The sequence below is a fragment of the Sceloporus occidentalis genome, unplaced genomic scaffold (genome assembly GCF_023333645.1).
Source record: "Sceloporus occidentalis isolate IW3139 unplaced genomic scaffold, rSceOcc1.0.p SCAF_2, whole genome shotgun sequence".
Classification (NCBI taxonomy): domain Eukaryota; kingdom Metazoa; phylum Chordata; class Lepidosauria; order Squamata; family Phrynosomatidae; genus Sceloporus; species Sceloporus occidentalis.
Genome location: NW_028316982.1, coordinates 59,529,154 through 59,550,612, shown reverse-complemented (window position 1 = coordinate 59,550,612; position 21,459 = coordinate 59,529,154). Strand labels below are relative to the sequence as shown.

Here is a 21,459-nt window from a genome sequence, read left to right as displayed (position 1 = left end):
GTGCAAAGATATAATTCTGAACACTAGCATGAGAACTGTCCAAGCCATTGCATTCCTTCTCAGCATGTATGGACATGAGAGCTAGACAGTGAGGAAAACCAAGAGAAAGAAAAACAAATCATTTGAAATATAGTGCTGGAGAAAAGCACTGAAGACACCATGGACAGCCAAGAAGACAAATCCTAGAACAGATCAAGCCGGAAATCTCCCTGGAAGCCAAGATGACTAAACAGGGGCTGTCATACTTTGGCTACATCCTAAGAAGGCATGAATAATTAGAGAAGACGATGCTAAAAGGTGAAGAGAAGCAGAAAGAGAGGAAGACCAGATGCCAGGCGGTTAGACTTGCAGGACCCAAGCATAGAGGACACAGGGTCACCATGAGTCAAGGCTGATTTGAGGGCAGTTAACAAAAACAAGATTTAATTCTATTTTAATAATAACTTTGTATTTGTTTGTACTTCTCCTTTTGCAGCTCTTTTTAATTGTAGTGTTTTAACTTTTCTAAGCTACCCTGGATCCCAATATTTGGAGAGAGACAAGATATAAATGAATTAATCATCACTAACATCATCAACACCAGGACATTTCCATCTGTCAATTTTTGCATCCTATGAGGCATCTGAAATATGAGGCACAAGATCCCTGCTTGGAAAAAGTCATACTCATCTATGTTCTATATTGTTGTGGTTGAAAAGATGGATAGTTCAGAGCACTTTCAGTGAAACAAACCTTCCAGTTTCTTGCATTTATTTGAATGTAATTGCTATGAACAATCAATTTGCCTTTGGGAAATCAGTTTGTAAGAAATGTGTAGCCTAGAAGTGTTGATTTGGGTGGCTGTACGTTCCTGCCTCAGTGATTCAGCTTGGGAAAAGTGTGTGCACACACTTGATAGGGGCTAGGCAAAAAAGCAAGCTAACCCATAGATATAGGGGAAGGAAATGGTTATGATCTCTCCTGTGCTTCTTTCTAGTAGAAAGCTTTCACAAACACAAGAGAAAAGTACCATATAAAGAATGATTTAGTAAAATAAATCAGTAGTGCAACCCTACGCACCGTCACCCAAAACTCCACACCTGCCAATAGGTCCCATTGAAGCAAGTGTGCTTTACTACTTCTGAGTATTCTTCAGTGTTTGCTCCCTAGTAAGTGGATTTAGGTTATATGGTAGCCCAGTGTATGCAGGCATACACTGGGTTGACTTAGCCCTACAATAAGTCTACCTTCAGTACTGAAGTATTTTCAATAGTATTGAACAGGATTTACTTCTCAGTAAATGTGTGTGTGATTCAATACTGCAGTATTCAAAGGGTGGTAAGAAAATTAATTACTTCTCATAGCAGCACACTACTATGTCTCCTTAGATCCTTTAATCTAATTGCATTAATTCCCAGGTAAATGGGTATTGGATTGCAGACTTAAACTGGGATACAGCTGACTGAAAGACATTGATTTAAATAAGGTCCAGAACACATTGAAGAAATAATCCAGTTTTGAGACTGCTGGTTCAATGCTAGGGAATTCTGGAAACTAGTTTTGAGAGACATTGAGCCTTCTCTGTCAGAGAGCTCTGGTGCCACAATAAACTATAATTCCCAGGATTCCCTAGCACTCAGCCAGGGCACTTAAAGCACTCTCAAAACTGGATTATTTCTGCAGTGCATTCTGGACCTATTGACTATTTCAATTTCCTCATTGCCTAATTTGAATTTATGTAGGTCATTTGTGGTCATTATTTTTTTTGGGGGGGGGGGGTTCTTTGGTCCAAAACACACTGCGGAAATAATCCAGTTCGAGACTGCTTTGAATATTATTATTATTAAACTTCATTTATAAAGTGCAGTAAGTTTACACAGTGGTGTGTAACTGATTTAGGCGGATGCTAGGGAGTTGGGAACTGTAGTTTTGTGAGACATTTAGCCCTTCTCTGGCTGCATCCACACTGGAGAAATAACATAGTTTGGCACTGCTTTACTCTTTTTTGGCTCAAGGCTATGGAATTCTGCGAGTTGGAGTTTGTTGTGGTGGTCTGGGCCCCACAACAAACTCCAGCTCCCAGAATTCCATAGCCTTGAGCCATGGCAGTTAAAGCGGTGTCAAACTGGATTATTTCTGCAGTGCGGATGCAGCCAAGGCAAATCTGTTCAATGCGAACCAGAAATGGAGCATCAGCACGTTCTCGCATCCCAAAGGGATGGAGGTCACGTGGCCCTTCTGCGTGAGTTGCGTGAGCTTCGTGCTTGAGGGACCCCTCAGCCTCCTCCGCCTGTGCGCATGCGCGAAGGCCTTCATACTTCCTCCCACAGAACGCACGTCTCCATTCTAAGCCAAGGCCTAGGGCTGCGCGTCCTAAAGGCACGGTGTGCGCATGCGCACGGCCACGAATTCGCCTTAGAATAACGGCTCTGATATGGCCGCAGAGATAGTAAAAATAGATTCTCAATACAAAGCGGTGGAGGGTATACTTATTTCCCTTTGACACTATATTTTGGTTTCTTATCATCAAATACCATCTCAGGTAATGAAAGCTGTTCAAAACACACTGCAAGAAATAATCCAGTTTGAGTCCGCTTTTGTTACACTTTAACTGCCCTGGCTCAGTGCTAGGGAATCCTGGGAATTGTAGTGTATTGTGGCACTAGAGCTCTCTGACGGAGAAGGGTTAAATATCTCACAGAACTACTGTTCCCAGAATTCCCTAGCATTGAGCCAGGGCAGTTAAAGTGGTCCCAAACTGGAATATTTCTGCAGTGTGTTTTGGACCACAGTTTCGGCTGGCCTCAAACAGAAAGCAGTATAAAATACACAAAAAATATTTATTTTTAATCTCAGATCTAATTTTATGTGAAAAGTATGATTTAGATAGAAATAAACATTCCTTGCTAATACTCTATTTGCTTGTTTTATTTTGAGTGTATTTTTGCCCCACCCTTCAGCCACAAAGACTGTCAGAGCGGTTTACAGATGGCTAATTTGACAGTTATCTTCGATGGTCCCCAAACTGAGCCCTTTAAGAGCATTTTGGACTTCAGCTCCCAGAATCCTCAGCAATGTCGGCCAATTGTGTGGCATTCTGGGAGTTGAAGTCCAACATCCCCTTAAAGAGCACAGTTTGGGGGGGACCACTGCCCTCTGAGGAGAGACTTAGGGAGCCTGGAGAAGAGGAGGTATACCAGCCCTGTTTAAGCATTTGAAAGGAGATCATATTGAAGATGGAGCGAGCTTGTTTTCTGCTGCTCCAGAGAATGTAGGAACAAAACATCCAAAGCGACTCGGAATTCAAGCGGCGTTTGTACGTCTAATTTCGAACTCAAGGTGGCAAGAGAGTGGGCGTGGCGTTTTCCCCGCGCATGCGCAGTGGCCTCCGAAGCGGTCTCCTTGTCTTCGGCGGCGAGGGAGGAGGAGAGCGAGAGCATCCCAGTCCAGAGGCGGCTTAGTTTCCTTCTGTGCGAGTATGGCGGCGGCGGCGGCGGCGGCGGCGTATAGGCTGGTCCTGGTGCGGCACGGCGAGAGCGCCTGGAACCTGGAGAACCGCTTCAGCGGCTGGTACGATGCGGACCTCAGCGCCACCGGGCAGCAGGAGGCACAGCGAGGAGGAGAAGCCCTCAGAGGTGAGCAGCGAGGGGCCCGGGCGGGGAATGGAGGACGCGTCCTACTTTTCCCGGACGCAGCCCTCCATTTTGGGGTTCTTCTGTTCTGGGGAGGAATTCCAAAATGTCCTCCATTTTGAGCATCACTAAGAAGCACGGGTTTCTTAGCTTTTATTTGACCATGTCCTCCATCTCAGCCTTTGTTCCAGGAGGAACGTCCTCCATTTAGTGCCTCACAAAGAAGCATGCATTGGCATTTCTAAGAGCGGGGTCTTGTAATGTCCTCCATTTCATCAGCCTCCTGTCTTCTGCCTGTGATTCTTCCCGGACAGGAGGCTGGAATGGAGGATATGACCTGACAAAACCTAAACAAAATTCATAGAAACGTAAAGCCATCCTTCCTAGTCATCCTTAAAATGGAGGACCTTTTGGGATTCCTCCTGGACAGACGGCTGGAATGTAGGACATGTCTGGGGAAAGGAGGACGGCTGGTCATCCTGCGTAGCTGTCCCCAGTTTTTCTGCCTGAGTCAGGCTGTCTCTCCTCTCCAGGCATCGTGGCCTCCGAACCGCCTTTCCAGGGATGATGGGAGTTGTATTCCAGCACATGGAGGCTGCAAATGGGCGAATTGCTCTGTAAATGCCGCTCTGAGGGCCTTTAGGGCTGAAGAGCTGGGTATAAATACCATAAATTAATAAATGCAAGCAACCCTTGTTTCAGCGAAAGGATGCTCTTTTCCCTGTGATTTAATTATGGAGGACGAGAGAGAGAGAGAGAGAGAGAGAGAGAGGCTGGAGAGGGCAGCACTGGGTTTCCAGAGAGATGTTTCTGGGCCAGGCACATGTCCTTGGACAAGGAGCAGCTTCGACTGGCCTGAATTGCTCTGAGAAAGAGAGAAAGCAGGAGCTCTAAGCAGGATAGAAGGGACTCCACTTCATTTCTCCCGCTGAGAAACAAAAGGCAGCTCTCTTCCATTAAGGGCTAAACAGAGGCATCCTGATCTGTCTGGAGCCTCTGGTTCCTTCCTTTCAGAATTTAATCTTCTTAGGTACAAATTACTGCCCCCAACATTGTTGTTGTTGTGTATCTAAGGTCATTTTTGACTTATGGCGGCCCTAAGATCAACCTATTACAGGGTTTCTTGGCCAGGTTTCTTCACAGGGGCTTTGTCATTGCCATTCTCAGAGGCTGAGAACGTGTGGCTTGCCCAAGGTCACTCATCGGTCTCCAGAGTCGCAGTCCAACACTTAAACTACTATGCCACGCTGGCTCTAGGACACTCGGATAGCCATGCTGGCTCTGCATGCACCCCCCATAATACTGATTACTTTGTGTTTTCACTCCCATTGGCAATGGGATAAATTGGGCTTGACTGGTTCCTGTCCTGCATTAGAAAGAGATGTGACCTTTTTAAAATGGGTGTCATTTGTGTGTCACTCTCCCCTTGTGAAGAGAGCAGTTCCCTTTGTAGGTATGTTTCCCAGTTGTGCAATAGGCAGTGACCTTGGATAGGTCATATCTTCCTACTATTTCTGCCTGTGCCAAGGAACCTCATTGTCTCCAAGGAAGGAACCTGGCAGTATCTTAATATGGCATGAGATGCTCTGGTTTAGGAAGTGGAGAGGGGACTCGTCCTCTCCTCCCTGCCTTTTCTCCTCCGCCCTACAGAGCACTCTGGCAAGTCTGGCTGGGCCTTTGTTAGGGAGATGCAGTTGCAGCTGAGTCATTCAGTGGTGCTGCTACAGGGGGAGAGCTTGTGCCCATTTCTGGCTTCAGGAAGTGGTGGGGAGGTTTCAAGAGACAGCCCTGCAATTGAGCTCTGCAGACTCAAGAAGAAGCCAGACTCTCTTCCAGTCTTCAGACAGCAGCAGAATTCTCTCCCCAAGAATTTTGCATAGTGCCTGGCTGTTTGGAAAAAAAGTGAATCTGGTAATAACTAATAATTAGGACACCCTTGTATTAAAGTGTTTGTATCATAGAATCATAGAGCTGGAAGAGACCACAAGGTCATCAATCCAACCCCCTGCCATGCAAGAACTCACATTCAAAGCACCCCGACACATGGCCACCCAGCCTCTGTTTAAAGGCTTCCAAGGAAGGAGACTCCACCATACTCTGAGGGAGTGTGTTCCACTGTCAAACAGCTCTTACTATCAGGACATTCCTCATAACGTTGAGGTTGAATCTCTTTTCCTGTAGCTCTGAGTCCTCAATATGACATCCCTTCAAATATTTAAACATAGCTCTCATGTCACCTATTACCTGTCTCTTCTCCATACTAAACATACCCATCTCCCTAAGTCTGACCTCATAAGACATGGTTTCCAGACCCTTCACCATTCTGGTTGCCCTTCTCTGGAAACACTCCAGCTTTTCAACATCTTTTTTGAACTGTGGTGCCCAGAACTGGACATCGGTCAGTACTCTTGCATAAAGAATCTGGTCATGTCCGACATGTTCAGTGCTTGTATTATTGCACCCCTTTGTATGACCACAGCTACTTTTACCCATGATACTAGTTTGCCTTACTGTACAATGCTTCTCCCTTTCCACCAAGTGCAGCGACAGGGGAACAAGCAAGTGACTATACGGACCTTTTGTCAGTGGGCTCCACAAGGTAGCCTTTTTTAAAGGGAAGTATGTTTCCTCTCTTGTTGGTGGATCAGTTGCTGCTCTATTTTCCTCCCCCCAGCCACTGGCCAATGGTTACATAAGCATTACATCTTCCGCTACACTGGATGTCTGTGTAGCCAGTCATCATGAACCAGCTACATTGTGGAACAGGACATTGTGTACTGGAAGAATGCAAAATTTTATATTTTGCAGATTTGTTGCTAATTTTCAGCTTTGGAAGTTGGTGTTATAATAACATAAAATTTATGATAATACTTGTTCCACCAGGTTTTTTTTTATCTACAGTCCATGAAAGAGGAGTGTATTTCTTATTCTTCCTTTCCCCAAAATTTTAGTGATTTTTTTTTTTATCCTGTGTGGTGCTGAAATTTGGAGTGAGGAAATGGGAGCTTATGGAGCATCTGTATTTAGATGATTTCCTCAGCTGTTTAAGGCGCTTTAATGCCTCCAGTTAAAATCGTACATAACCTTTGTATTTCATCTATAAGGACAATGTGTTACTGAACATTTGGGATAAAGTGGGCTGCAAATTAAATTAATATGCATTTTGATTTCTGGGGCCTTCTAGATGCTGGCTATGAGTTTGACATCTGCTTCACATCTGTGCAGAAGAGGGCAATCCGCACTCTCTGGACTGTGCTAGATGCCATTGATCAAATGTGGCTACCTGTAGTGAGGACCTGGCGTCTCAACGAGAGGCATTATGGTGGCCTGACAGGCCTTAACAAGGCTGAGACCGCAGCTAAACATGGTGAGGCCCAAGTGAAGATCTGGAGGCGTTCTTATGACATTCCACCACCTCCAATGGAGCCTGATCATCCCTTCTACAGTACCATCAGCAAGGTGAGCTGGGATCTCTAATTCATAAATGGTTTGAAGGTTGGTATTGTTCTGAAGGTGCAGAGCTATTAATCTGAAGTAACTGTCATTTAGGGAAACCCTGTGAATAGAATGTAACATTTTTATGGCCTTTCCTTTTTACAACAATGGATTTATATTCATCCATTTCATCCATTGATTTTACCTTCTTAGCCTATTGATTTTGGTAACTCTACAGTTTCATAGAACCATAGAATTGGAAGACAGCACAAGGGCCATCCAGTCCAATCCCCTGCCATGCAGGAACACACAATCAAAGCACCCCCAACAGATGGCAATCCAGGCTCTGTTTAAAAACCTCCAAAGAAGTAGACTCAACCACTCTCTGAGGGAGTGTGCTCCAACTCCCACTGTCAAACAGCTCTTACTGTCAGGAAGTTCTTCCTAATGTTGCTTTGATAATTGCTGGATTTTTGTTGGAATTGACTGTTATGCCATATATTTTGACAAATATGATAGAATTTGGTAAGAAAAAGAGTAATCTGTTCCATTCACATTGCATCCCTTGCTGAATGTTTGTACTATGTGGCAACAACAGTCAAAGCTGTTTGCAGTGAGTGGGGGTGGAGTGGATATGGCAGAGACTTTAATCTGTACAGTGTGTTTGTTAACTACTTAACCATGGAAATGGACACAGCACAGGTTACATGCAAGATGTCATTGTAGAGGAGTTAGTAGCACTTATGCATATACTCAGAACAGAAACATATGAATTTAGAATAGGCACTGAAAAGCTAAAACTATCACCCTTTTGGCAGGGAACATCTATGATTAAAGAGCCAACTGAATCCTCATTAAATAAAGCTGGGTATGAAACCATAGATTAAAGTGTGGCGAAGGGACAAAGTGATAATCAGTTTTATGACCTCTACACATGACCTCTAATGAAGGCTTATTTGGCCAAACAAAAAAGCATAGCATGTTGTTGACAGTAAATATTAAATAATAGTACTGTTGATATTAAGAAGCAGGAAAGGTTGCTGGCTAGAGATCACAATAAAAACACAGAAGTCCTCCAATGAGTTTACCTTTAAAGTGTCCACTAGTGCCAGGTTTTAACTACAGTACATGACGAATACTGGTTTTGTTTTGTTTTTTCGAGTTGAAGTTGTTCCGTTATTTCACGGAACAAGGTTGCTTTGGTCTCCTGGAAGCAAACAGAGCCACCACTATGTCTTACGTGCCTTTGCATATTCTTTCCTAGGATCGGCGCTATGCTGACCTCACTGAAGATCAATTGCCTACATGTGAAAGTCTGAAAGATACCATTGCTCGGGCCTTGCCCTTCTGGAATGAGGAAATTGTTCCCCAGATCAAGGAAGGCAAACGGGTGCTCATTGCTGCCCATGGCAATAGTCTCCGTGGCATTGTTAAACATCTAGAAGGTGAGTCAGTTTGGTGAGACATCAAAGTCAGCACATGTCTGGTCAAGTCTGAAGGAAAGCTCCAAGATGGTTCTTTTTAAATAGTTCTTAGGCAGAGCAGAATAGCCAAGTTCTGTTTACCACATGTCCCTTTTGTTTTGCAGGAATGTCTGAGGAAGCAATCATGGAACTCAATCTGCCCACTGGAATCCCTATTGTCTATGAATTGGACAAAAACCTGAAACCTATCAAGCCCATGCAATTCCTGGGAGATGAGGAGACAGTCCGCAAGGCCATGGAAGCTGTGGCAGCCCAAGGCAAAGTCAAAAAGTGAGGCCTGGGGAAAGAAATCAGTAGAAGATCCCCTCCCTCATCCCTCTCCTCCCCAGCACATGCCTGCCACAGCCTGAGGGACTAGGCTGATGAGCCAAAGGAAGTGAAGCTTCCTGGGGCCATGTTCTTTCCTTCAAGACCAATTTCCTTCCACATTCACTCCCCACACTCATCTGGACCTGGTTAGAAACCTAAAAATGTGGACCACAGTCCAGCAGAGGCTCTGGGAGAGTAGCAAGCCCACTGCAATGGAATGTGATGCTGCTAAAGTGGAAGGGGGCCCAACCACTCCCCACATTCCCAACAGACAGCTCCTCTCACTTTCATTCCATTTCATGTGGCAGCTGTAGATGCAGTGAATCAAGTGTTGCTTGATGTGGCTTGGCTGTTCAGGATTGCAATTTAAGGCTAGGAATTCTTGAAATAGCACAGCAATGATACAAGGACCACTGTTTTAGAAAACAGCTTGTCACTTAACTAAAAGGCCATTATTTTAGTTGTCCCTGCAGCTGTAACTGATTTTGTTAGGTAACAATAGCCAACTTTTATGTGATTGCCTTCAAAATGTTAGGGAGAAGGGGTGAGGCTAGGGAAGAGAAGAGAAGGAAACAGTGCTTACCCTGGAACCTCCAGTCGTGACCCCATAACATTGCTGTAGTGCCAGTAAGCCCAGATACTGTGTATCATCATGTGTTGCTTTTCTGCCCAACAGTCTGGTATCCCTGTCACACACAAGGCAGGTTTACACTGGAGCTCACTTCACTGTACAATGGCTGCATTTGCCCTAGTCTCAGTAAAATAAAGGAATTATGTGCAATAGCTCCTGTGTTGTTTACTTACAAGAGGGGGCCTCAGAATATATACACCTTTATTGCCATTCCAATGCACAATCAGTATTAACCTGGTAGAATCTAGCAAAATCCCACAGGTCCTTCCAGGCTTTTGTGACACCAAGTGAAATCTCAGGATTCAATGAGTTAAGGCAGTGAGATTTCTGTGGCTGAACATTCCTAGCTTTTGTATTCCCAGTTGTTTCCAGAACTTTATGCTGCTCAGCAGATAGTCCTGAGTAATGACATTTTAAGATTAATAACCTGTGACCAGCTGTTGTTGGACTTCAGATCACATCAGCCCCAGCCATCCTGGTCAGTTAAGATTGGCATTATTTCACATTAGGTTATGTAACTATCTTCTCCAGTATTAACAGAACCATGATAGTAACAGTACAGCTAGTTTGCAACATGCCAAGGCAAAAATAGGCCCATACACACCAAAATTCTAACCTCAAAGTAATGCTCAGCTTGGATTTCTGAGTGCTGAAGGTGTGTCAGTGCAAACCAACACTCATGGTGGGCTATACAAATGGCAACAGGTTATCCTGAGGTTTTTTCCACCTATTTTGATGTGATGGGGGGTTGTTTTCTTTTTTGTTTGTTTTGTTTTCAGTGGTTTAACAATGCAGTCTAATTATCCCTCCGCCTTAGTTCTCTCACTCAGCTGTTCAGCCAAGTGCAGGAAACTAGCACTAAGAATTCTTTCACTATAATTGCAATATAGGTTGCAGAAGCTGGCCTATAATGGAGATGACATCTGGCCTCTGATTTTCCTACCTCTTCCTGTCCTGCTAGTGACCCTCAGTTGCAAATGGTGTGAAAGGGATCCTGGTGCCTTTTGTTCCATCCTGACATTACCAGCTGTGAAATTTAAATAAGGAAAGACAGGAAAGCCCCTATATTCACCTCATCTCAAAACCACTAACTGTCCCAATTAGGGAATCTTCAGAATTCCCACATAACAAGGATGGACAATTTTTGGGGTTAGGAGTCTAAATTGGCCCCCTGGATAATATTGGAAGGCTGCACACCCCTGCTGCTATTCCCTGGAAGAAAAGTAAAATCTTTTTTGTTTGCAATTGCTAGTAATTTTACATTTTAGGCCTTGCAAGGAATCCCACTAGGGAGAAAACATGTCCTATTCAGGCACTCATGAAGTGTCTCCTTTATAACTTTGAGGAAAGAATCTGTTAATTCCATTTCTTGACATCACTGATCATGCAAAAATGATATGTCTGAACAAGAGACCCTTTTCTACCTGTAGAGGCTCTCCATGCAAATCCATGCTCTATAGAACTATTTTTTTTAATGTTTTCAAGCCATGGATGCTTGAATCCGTGGATATGGAGGGCTGACTGTATATACTTTGCGAATTTTGTTATATTTAGATTCAAAGGTATGACTCAAGGTAGTACCCACACTGGGCAAGTGTGGTATAGTGGGAAATGTAATATCAGAGCCATTGGCAATAATCTTTGACCACTCCTGGAGAACATGAGAAGTCCCAGCAGACTGGAGAAGCGAAAATGTTGTCCCTATCTTCAAAAAGGGAAAATAAGAGGATCCCAACAATTATCGTCCAGTTAGTCTGACATCAATACCAGGAAAGATTCTAGAGCAGATCATTAAACAGAAAGTCTGAACATCTAGAAGGCAATTCCATAATCACAAACAGTCAACATGGGTTTCAGAGAAACAAGTCATGCCAGACAAATCTTATCCCTTTGATAAAATTAACAGCTTGGTAGATGAAGGGAAGGCTGTGGATATAGTATATCTTGATTTCAGTAAGGCCTTTGACAAGGTTCCCCATGACATTCTTGCAAACAAGCTTGTAAAATGTGGGCTAGACAAGGCAACTGTTACATGGATTTGTAATTGGTTGACTGACCAAAGCCAAAGGGTGCTCAACAATGGCTCCTTTTCATCCTGGAGAGAAGTGACCAGTGGAGTCCCACAGGGGTCTGTCCTGGGGGCAGTGCTATTCAACATCTTTATCAATTACTTGGATGACAGAATTGGGGGCATACTTATCAAATTTGCAGATGGCACCAAATTAGGAGGAGTAGCTAATACCCCAGAGGGCAGGATCAAAATTCAAAATGACCTGAATAGACGATAAAGCTGGGCGAAAGCTAACAAAATGAAATTCAACATGGAGAAATTTAAGGTACTGCGCTTAGGGCGAAAAAATGAAATGCACAGATAGGATGGAGGACACTGACTGAACAAGATTACATGTGAAAGGGATCTAAGAGTCCCAGTAGACCACAAGTTGAACATGAGTCAACAGTGCGATGCGGCAGCTATAAAGGCCAATACAATTTTAGGTTGCATCCAAAAAAAAAAAAATTAGTGTCTAGATCAAGGGCAGTAATAGTGCCACTATATTCTGCTTTGGTCAGGCCCCATCTGGAATATTGTGTCCAGTTCTGGGCACCACAATTTAAAAAGGATGTTGAGAAACTGGAGCGTGTCCAATGGAGGGTGACTAAAATGGTAAAGGGTCTGGAAACCATGCCCTATGAGGAATGACTTAGGGAGCTGGGAATGATTAGCCTGGAGAAGAGACTGTTAAGAAGTGATATGATAGCCCTGTTAAAATATTTGAAGGGAAGTCATATTGAGAAGGGAGCAAGCTTGTTTTCTGCTGCCCGGAACAATGGATGCAAGCTACAGGAAAAGGGATTCCACCTCAACATTAGGAGGAACCTCCGGACAGTAAGAGCTGTTCAACAGTGGAACACACTTCCTTGGAGTGTAGTAGAGTCTCCTTCTTTGGAGGTCTTGAAGCAGAAGCTGGATGGCCGTCTGTTGGGTATGCTTTGATTGAGAGTTGCTGCATGGCAGGGGGTTGGATTGGATGGCCCTTGTGGTCTCTTCCAACTCTATGATTCTATAACTATGAAGGCCAGGGTTCAAATCCCAGCTTATCCATGCAAGCCTACTGGATGACCTTGGGCAAGCCACAGTCCCTCAGCAATACTGTATACCCAACTAACTATGATGTGTGAAAACATGACCTAATATTAAGTGGAAAAAATAAGCATGTATACAGAATGGTAACTATTTTTCTAATGGACTGAGCAGGCACTCACATAAAAAATGAATAAGCCCTGTGTTTCAAGCTGGAAAATGTAAGATGTTATGACACACTTTTAATCCATTCACTACATCCTATGATTTTGTTGTCTCTCTTGACCTTGCAGCAGGGAGTGATGCACAATAAATCCTAATTCATGAAAAATACATAGTGTCTTCAGAAATTTCAACAATGGAGGAAAATGTTCTGAAAGAACTGCTAAGAGGTTTATTTCTTACAGATCAATCAGCCTTTTAAAAATGAAAACAGAGTGTACTTGGGAGGGGGAGATAGATTGAATGAAAAAAGAGGGGAAGAAAAGAAATTCCTAATGTACAGTTAAGACTCACACATTTGCTCTTCTCCAGATGCAATGGCAAACTCCCTCTGAAGAAATCAGTCAAGAAAACCCCACATTAGTTGCCTTAGGACCACCATAAGTCGGAAACTACTTGAAAGCACACGACGACAACAAAGTACCCACTCTATCAAAATTTATTGCTTTACAAAACAATACAACTGGTGTACAAAACTGGGAATACTCTGTAATCACAGTTTCTGCCAATCTAGAGGCAGGAGCAAACAGTTGTTTCCTGAGTCCCAGCTCTGCCTCTGTACCCTTATTTCCAGCAACAGCTGAGAAAGATTCCTTTTGAGTTCCTCTGGCTCCTAGCCAAGAGCTGTATCTTTTGTCTACTAGCTCTGCATCTCAGCATGTGTATCACTATGTTTGCAGAAATTGTGGCTGTACCCGGGCTACCTTGCGCAGCTCCTTGCTATGTGTACTGGGACACTGCATTTCACACCAGCTGATTGGCACCATCTGTACACCTGAGACAGAAAACAGGTCAATATTTACAATACACTCTTCCTGAAAAATAGATTCCTCCATTCAGTTAAAAATTACCTGCAATTTTCCCCATCACTACCTCTCCTTAGATAATAATGCTAGGAAAGGTGGAGGGAAATAGAAAGAGAGGAAGGCCACATGCCAGATAGATGGACTCTATTAAGGAGACTATGGGTATGAGTTTACAGGACCTAAGCAGAGCAGTAGAGGACGGAGAATCTTGGCAATATCCACAGGGTTGCCATGGGTCGAGAGCAACCTGTGAGCAGTTAACAACAACAAACCTGTCCCTCTGATATTCAGCAACTCTATTCCCCAAAGGCCCTCCATTTCAGTCTATTCTAAATATCCACCTTAAGTCAAAAACAGTGTTAGATGGTGCATAGCACTTCCTAGTTAGTCACAACTGAAGTGCAAGTCCTTGAAAATTCCAGCACAAATAGCATTTTTGTGCTTCAATCTGTTTGGATTGAGAATGTTCTTACCTGCTTCGCTATGAGCCACCACAACCCCCAGCTCATTCTCTGCTGTGGCCAGCAAGTAGTTGGATTGTGCATCACCTAAAGAGATCTAATCCAACAGGTTGAGTTAAGGGAAACTGCCTCAATAGCTCAATGCCTATTAGCAATTTAAAACTAGGATTTGAACCTAACAAAAAAAGGATACAACTTTGGCCAGAACAATATCTCCAGGACGAAAACTTTTGTAAACCTCTACCTGCCATCAAGTCAGCAGTAGCCAAGGTGAAAAAAGAAAGAGAGTAATGGTCAGTTCAGCTCTGGGACAGGTTCGAGAGATGGTGCAGTGAAACAGTCTATTTGGACATGAAAGCTTGAAAGGATCCCAGTGACATCCATCTGATCTTGTTTCAAGGACAGGAGAATTCTGTAGCTTTCCAGATGTTGGGACTGCAATTCCCAGATGTCCTAATCAGCATAACCAAACGTGAGGAAATGTTGAAAAGGTAATTCCCAGCATCTGGAGAATCACAATTTCCCACACCTATGCTAGGACACACATTGTCCATAAAGAGCAATTGTTCTTTTTCAGCAAGAGTGGCATTGCTGAAAAGATCCTTGTCTCCATGGGATTTTGAACCTCCATAGGTAGTTAACCCAACAGAAATAATCACGGAAAGAGATTTATATGGCCAAATCTGTGTATTAACATCAGGAAGAAATACTCTGATACAAGGAGTAGCTTGTTTTTCTCTTATCACATGTTATGATCAAGTGTTTATTCCACTGACCTTGTCTTTCTCTGTAGCTCGAATATCTTCCCTCCTATAATGTGGGAAGAGAAGGTAAGACCTTAACCTAGCCATCTCTCTTCCCTACAAGACAACTGTATGTACCACAGTTGGTCTGGTGCAGGAAGAAGGATTAGCTAACTTGAAACCAGTAGACCAGAAAATGCTTGCAGATTCTTTGAGTGATTTGTCACTAACTCTTTAATTTTCAGCCCTCACATGCTAATAATGATAATGGTTGGCTTACATCTGTAACATCATAGATATACAATGCTCAGAAAATGCCCCAACCAAGATTTTACCTACCTGATTGTTCCACGGAATGGGGATTTGAGTGGTGTAGAACCAACATATAAAATGTGGACCTTTGCAAAACGAGAGTTGATACTGCAAACCTGGATAGGGTATGATTGTGAAAAGGGTATAAAATCATGGCTGTGAATTTGATATCCATAAATTGAAACAGTTAATATCAGGATCCAACAACACTAATGTCTCCATTATCATCCTGCTCTGCTCCTCCTACTCTAATACAAGTAATATTCAGATTCCTGTCTCCATTGCTTTCAGCTTGTTGAGGGGAAAATTTATTCTGTCTTCTAAGATTAAGTTAGTCTTTCTTACCTTCCTTCTATGTATGTACCTTCAAGTTGCCTACCAATTTATGGTGAACCCATGAATCTCATCGGGTTTTCTTAGGCAAAGAATGCTCTGAGGTGGTTTGCTATTGCCTTCCTCTTAAATATAGCCTAGACTAGCATTTGGCTTTTCCTTGGGTCTCTCCCATCCAAATAGTAATAAGGCCTGACCTTGCTTAACTTACAAGATCAGAAGAGGTCTGATGCCTTCAAGGTATTTAAGCCTTCCCTTCCTTTCATCCCCTCCCCCATATATAATGAGAAAATATATTCTGTCCACTTAGAGCTAATAGCAAATCATGAGCTAAACAGAGCAAAGCTTGGTTATAAATGTTAAGGAAAATGCAACATGGGATATACAGTAGAAGAAATAAAATATGTATGTGAAAGTCACAGTGACTAAGCAAAAGCAATTAAGAAGCCACACAGGTGAAAAAGCTAATGTAATTTAGCAGTCCTGAATGTCAAGGACAGAATTGTAGAATGATCAATTGGAAACACCTGAGATTCATTAAGTGTACAAGGTGAGATGATGAAATCCTTAAGTATGGGTGGAACTATGTGAGCCAATCAAAATGGGTGTACACGCCCACTGGGTAGAAACTGACTAAGTGGGTGGTGATTAACAATGGCTATAATAATTGCTATGTTTGCCAATGTATTTTGTGGGTAGTTTGGAGATTGTGATTTGTGAGGGCATTAGTATTTGTATATAGTAGAATAAAGTAGTTCTTTTATATAAGACTACTGAGTTGTCTGGTGTCTTGAGTGAAGATACAAGAGCCAGCAGGATCCTGGAGAAGTTTGAAGACTTCTGAGGAAGAAGAGTGAGAAGGCTTAGAGAGTTTGTCAGGGTCTTCAGCCTATTCTCTGAAACTCTGCTGCTTTGGAGAAAAGCACTAACCACTGACCAAAGCTGGTCAGCTCTGCTGCATAACAAGGTGGTGAGTTAGAGCCAGAGGTGAAGAGCTACAACTCCCATCATCCCTGACAATAAATACATGCAGAGACAACTCTGACCTCTTGCAATGGCCAGAATTTGTATGCCTTGTCTATTTCCATAATTTTGGCTTTTGAAAAATACATCAGTAGCGCAGTGAAGGATAATTCTTTTCTACTTAGCTAGAACAGCTTGCATTACCTTGCATGTCACTGTGGCTCCCACATCAGGCAGAAGCTGAGACTCGACATCCCTCATGACAGAGATAACAGGGAGCTGTAGGAAAGCAAACATGGCAGGTTTTTAATCATTCACTCACTGTATTGCTTCAGAGTGTCAAAGTCCCTTCTGGATTTCTAGCTGATCACCTAGATATTCTTCCATTCAGTTTGGCACTGTTTCCTCATTTGTGAATTGGTTCCTCTCATTTCTTTGTCCCCACTGATGAACTGATCCAGCTCATATCAAAGCATTCACAACCTACAGCCCTCAGCTCCAAGCACCGCACTGCCATCTAGGGATTATTCGATTCTCACCGTGCCATTCTCACTTTTTCTCATAACACAACCAGCCAAAGAAGCAAAGATAGAACCATGACGTGTGTAGGTGCCGCTCCCAGGGATTCCTTCTTCTAAGCTACAGAGTCGCTCTCCTGTAAGACAAAAGAGAAATCAAAGAATTCTCAAGCTTGAACCCTTGGTCGTCCCGTGCCTGAGACAGTCAAGTGCCCACTCATTACGCAGATAGTATGTGGCAAATTGTAAAAGGGAGAGAGGAAGAAATAAGCATTGTGAAGCCTCTTCTGCACACTGCTCCCTGCCTAGCTTATAAAGTTCCTTAGCTCTCTAAGGTTCCCCTAGCCAGTAGTAGTAGTAGTAGCAAGCATCATAGGAGGAAGATGGATCAACTGAGGTACCTCAAAATATCTGTTATATTATTGACATCTGTCCTGTTAACAGGGTGGGCACAAGGAGAAGTGTACTACCTGCAATTTCTCTGTCTCCCCAGCACTACAATAAAGTACATTTCTCTCTTTATTGTACAATGGTTTAGAACAACTTGGTTGCAGCAGCTGATTAAAAGCCAGTCCATCCCAACTCCCACTGCTGTGGCCTTGAAAGGAGAGGAGAACAAACAGTATCCTCTCCCCCACTGCTGTCCCCTTTTCCTTGTGTGACTTGTCTTATTGAAAACTGATTATGGATTTTCTTTTAGAATGATGAATAAAATGTTGTAGAAAGAGAGTTTGTATTTCTTCTCTCCACATTGTTTTTAAAAGGCATGTAGCAGGCAAACATTTATGTCTCTCACATCATTGCAGTTCCTGGTCTTTGTTACCTTTTCTCACTTTTTAAAATGAGAATGAGAGATTTATGTCTGCTTGGCACTATGGAGAACTGAAGGAGATAAAATAATTTTATTTTGCTTTAATAATGGTGGCTTCCTTTGTTTGTCAGCCTGTTCTAAACAAATTAGCAAAAGCAAAGAGCTTCATGATAATTCAGGTGTTCTTTATAGTTTAAGATCCTATAGCTCCATTTGCAACAAAAATAAAATTTAAAAAAGTAAATTAAATTTGTAAGCATATTTGAATAAACTGTACTTTTAATATATCATGCACAGTACTTTTATGGCAAGTCAAGTTATCTATAATGCATTTTCTATTCCTAAGCTAACAAAATGACTTTCAATCTGTAAAGTGTTCTATTACTGCATATTTCAATTTTTTCCAAAGATTTCTGGGTTTTGGTTTTTTTTTAAACAAAATTCTGGCATGCATAACGGTTTGTGCTCATCCTCAAATGAACAAGACAAATTCATAAAATTAATACAGTCCATACCTATATAAAATTAGTGGAAGATAGAGTATTACCGAGGTTCCATTATGGTGGATCAAATGGATGAGCCCACCAGAAGAGATCCATCTTAAGTGCTTTCTTAAAAGCATTTAGGGTGTTGATGTGACGGATCTCCTCTGGCAGGTTGTTCCAAAGTCTGGGGGCAGCAGCAGTAAATGTCCTGTCATAGGTCAATTTCAGTCTGATTTTTGGGTACTCTAGTAATATCTTTCCAGATGTTATGAGTGTGTGGGGCGGATTGTGTAGGGAGACGCATTCCTTCAAGTTACTTGGGCCTGAGCCATGTAGGGCTGGAGAACCTAAATGTTTCTAGAGAAAACAATTCTCTAGGCATTTGTAGGTTGTCCAGTGTGATTCTATAATCAACCTCTGGAAAATGTTGACCACAGAGTTGCACTGGAGGACCTGGAGATTCCTAAAGAGGTAAACAGAACAGTGGGGTTTTTTGGTTTGCAGTTTTTCCACTTTTGTGGGGGGTTTTCATTCCTAACCCCAGCAAATGTGGAGGGACCATTGCAGTTATGAATATGAACTTGGAAGCCTTTAGGAATAGGTCAAAAAATTAAGGACTAGCTCTATTGATGTCTATATATCACCTCAATCTGTTTGGCTGCTGTAGAGAAATAAGATGCTGAACTAGATGGCTACTTGGTCTGATCCTCATTCTCTCATCAGTTTGGCTCTTCCACCTCATTCCAGCTCTCCACACACAAAAAGGGCCTGACAGATCAGACCCAGAGTAAATGAACAAGACAGTATCCCCCATTCTTGCCCAACACCATCTTTCCATATCCAGATCTTAACCACATTGGCAGTCGACTTTTGGGGACCACATCTGAAGGGAGGAGGCTTGCTTAGGGGGCTCGAGGCTGACTAACAAGGGCCCATCTGGTCCAGTACCAAATTTCTGACAGCAAACAGACAGACACCTAGGCTGGATATCTGACTGCAGGCAAGACTCCTTGGGGCTGGGCCCATGAGGCCCAATATCTTTGTTTGATATGGTCTGGGACCTACACTGTTTGACACCACTTTAACTGCCCTGGCTCCATCCTACAGAATCCTAGGATTTGTAGTTTTGTAAGGCGTCACATTCTTTTGCAAAGAAGGTGCTATGAGGGTGCATCTACACTATAGAAATAATGCAGTTTGATGGCACTTTAACTACCGGAGCTCCATCTTGCAGAATATTGGGATTTGTAGTTTTGTGAGGCACCAGCACTCTGGCAGAGAAGGTGTCTATGAGGGTGCCATCTACATTGTAGAATAAAATGCAGCTTGACACCTCTTTAACACCATGACTCCATCCTACAGAATATAGGGATTTGTAGTTTTGTGAGGCACTGGCACTCTCTGGCAGAGAAGACTAAAGACCTTGTAAAACTACAAATCCCTGGATTCCACAGGAAGGAGCTACAGCACTTAAAAGTGTGGTGTCTAACTGAATTATTCTAGGCTCAGCAAAATTATCTTGGGCTGTCTGTTCAGTTCATGCTCCTAATTTATAGGTAGTCTTCTGGCAGGAGCGTAAGGTAAACGGGGAAGGAAACAGGCTGGCCTACTTCAGTTGTCAAAGAACTCACTCAAGGCTACTGCTTTTGTGAGTGCCTTGAGTGTTGGCCTACGACTCTGGAAACCAGGGTTCAATTCCTATTTCAGCTAGGAAACCCACTGGGAGATCTTGGGCAAGTCACACTGTCTCAGCCTCAGAGGAAGGCAAAGGAAAACCCCCTCTAAAGAATTCAAAGATATATCCCTGTTAGTCTGTAGAATCAGTATACAGAGAGATCTTGTAGCACCTTTGAGACTAACTGAAAGTAAGAAATTGGCAGCATGAGCTTTCCTAGACTTCAGTGTACTTCCTCAGATACATTTGGTGGAGTGGAAGCCAAGTACAGACATATATATATATGCCATTGGTATGTGAGGATGTCAACACAAAATTACAAATCCTTAAGTGCTTTCTTAAATGAAGTTGAAAATGAAGTTGCAAGTCCAATTTTAACTATGGTTGTTAAAAACACAGACATAGGAAACTGGTTTTTGTGCATGGAGATGAGGTGGCAGATCCAGTTTTGCAATGGGACTAGCCTGTGGTATCACCCAAAATATTAAGGGGGCCTTCATGTGCTCATCCTCCAATGTGATCTATGCTATACTGAAGAGGATAGATTAGAATTAGAGTTTTTACTATACTTAGGAGCTGAAAATTATAGTACTGAAATGCATGGAGGGCAAGGGTTGCCAGGATGATGGAATCAGGTCTGGCCAAATCCTTTGCTCTGAAATGCCACAACCCTGAAGTGGCTCCTGCATTAAGCTGGAAATCCAAATAAAAGAAAGTAATGCAGAGAGTTTGGAGGCAGTGGAAGACAACATATAGATCATAGTTTGATTGGTGGGTACCACGAGGGATAGAAAAACGTATGTTAGACGTATACTTGAACATCCAATGAATATAAAGGGATTCATTTATCTATGGAGGTACACTGTTTAAATGAGACGTCCTAAGAATCCGGAAGCCACATTTCAACTTCCCTGGGCAGCCTATCTCAGACTCCAGTCCTTGGACAAAAGAACTACAAAAGTAGACTGGAAAGAGATCCACAAAGTACATCCCTCAGCAATGGATTGCGCAAAGGCAATGGTTTCCTGCCACACTGCACACACTTCAACACTACCTGAGCCCATCCTCATGGGCTCCCTGTGTCTTTGTGCACTAACGAGCATCGTTGAAACTGGACCCACACTCCCTTTCCATACACAAAGGATTTGTAACTGGAATCGACATCCTCACATATTCCAATGGCATATAGCTCTGTGTGTGTCCCTGGCTTCCACTCCACCAAATGCATCTGAGGAAGTAGACTGAGGTCTACCAAAGCTCATGCTGCCAACTTCCTTCTTTCAGTTGGTCTCAAAGATCCCTCTAAAGGAACACGCCAAGGAAACCCACCATAGGCCTGCCTTAGGGACGCCATTTTGGAACCCACCTGGGACGCAGTACCGCGCGGGCGCCATGACGACAACGACGAGGAACCAACTCTCCTCCTCGCCCCCTCTTTCCAATCAGACCTCCGGCCCTCTCTCATTGGCCACGCCCGTCGTCACGTGGTACGCGTTGCCCTGATTTTTCGACGTAGGAAATGGCGGCGAAAGAAGCGCGGTGCACGACGGGAACTGTAGTCTTGTGGGGGTTTGCGCA

General features: G+C 43.1%; 2 protein-coding genes across 4 annotated transcripts; one reads left to right on the top strand and one right to left on the bottom strand.

Annotated features, from left to right (window-relative positions):
• The first annotated feature begins 3,368 nt into the window (after positions 1-3,368).
• Positions 3,369-9,622, top strand: PGAM1 (phosphoglycerate mutase 1). The gene is made up of 4 exons (XM_089509663.1): positions 3,369-3,614; positions 6,796-7,070; positions 8,311-8,491; positions 8,635-9,622. The coding sequence occupies exons 1-4, from the start codon at positions 3,458-3,460 to the stop codon at positions 8,802-8,804; spliced, it is 783 nt and encodes a 260-aa protein (XP_089365789.1). The 5' UTR covers positions 3,369-3,457; the 3' UTR covers positions 8,805-9,622.
• Positions 9,623-13,195: 3,573 nt separating this feature from the next.
• On the bottom strand, positions 13,196-21,447 carry EXOSC1 (exosome component 1). Of its 3 annotated transcripts, none has more exons than XM_089509667.1 (8): positions 21,248-21,356; positions 16,932-17,047; positions 16,597-16,671; positions 15,124-15,212; positions 14,818-14,851; positions 14,235-14,285; positions 14,054-14,138; positions 13,196-13,549 (listed from the first exon to the last, which is right to left on the bottom strand). In XM_089509667.1, exons 1-8 carry the CDS (start codon positions 21,273-21,275, stop codon positions 13,443-13,445), a joined length of 585 nt encoding a protein of 194 aa, XP_089365793.1. In that variant the 5' UTR covers positions 21,276-21,356; the 3' UTR covers positions 13,196-13,442. The 3 variants fall into 3 exon arrangements, with proteins under 3 accessions (XP_089365793.1, XP_089365791.1, XP_089365792.1); XM_089509665.1 differs by having other exon boundaries at positions 21,211-21,305; XM_089509666.1 differs by lacking the exons at positions 13,196-13,549; positions 14,054-14,138; positions 14,235-14,285 and adding an exon at positions 14,294-14,494 and having other exon boundaries at positions 21,211-21,447.
• Positions 21,448-21,459: the final 12 nt, after the last annotated feature.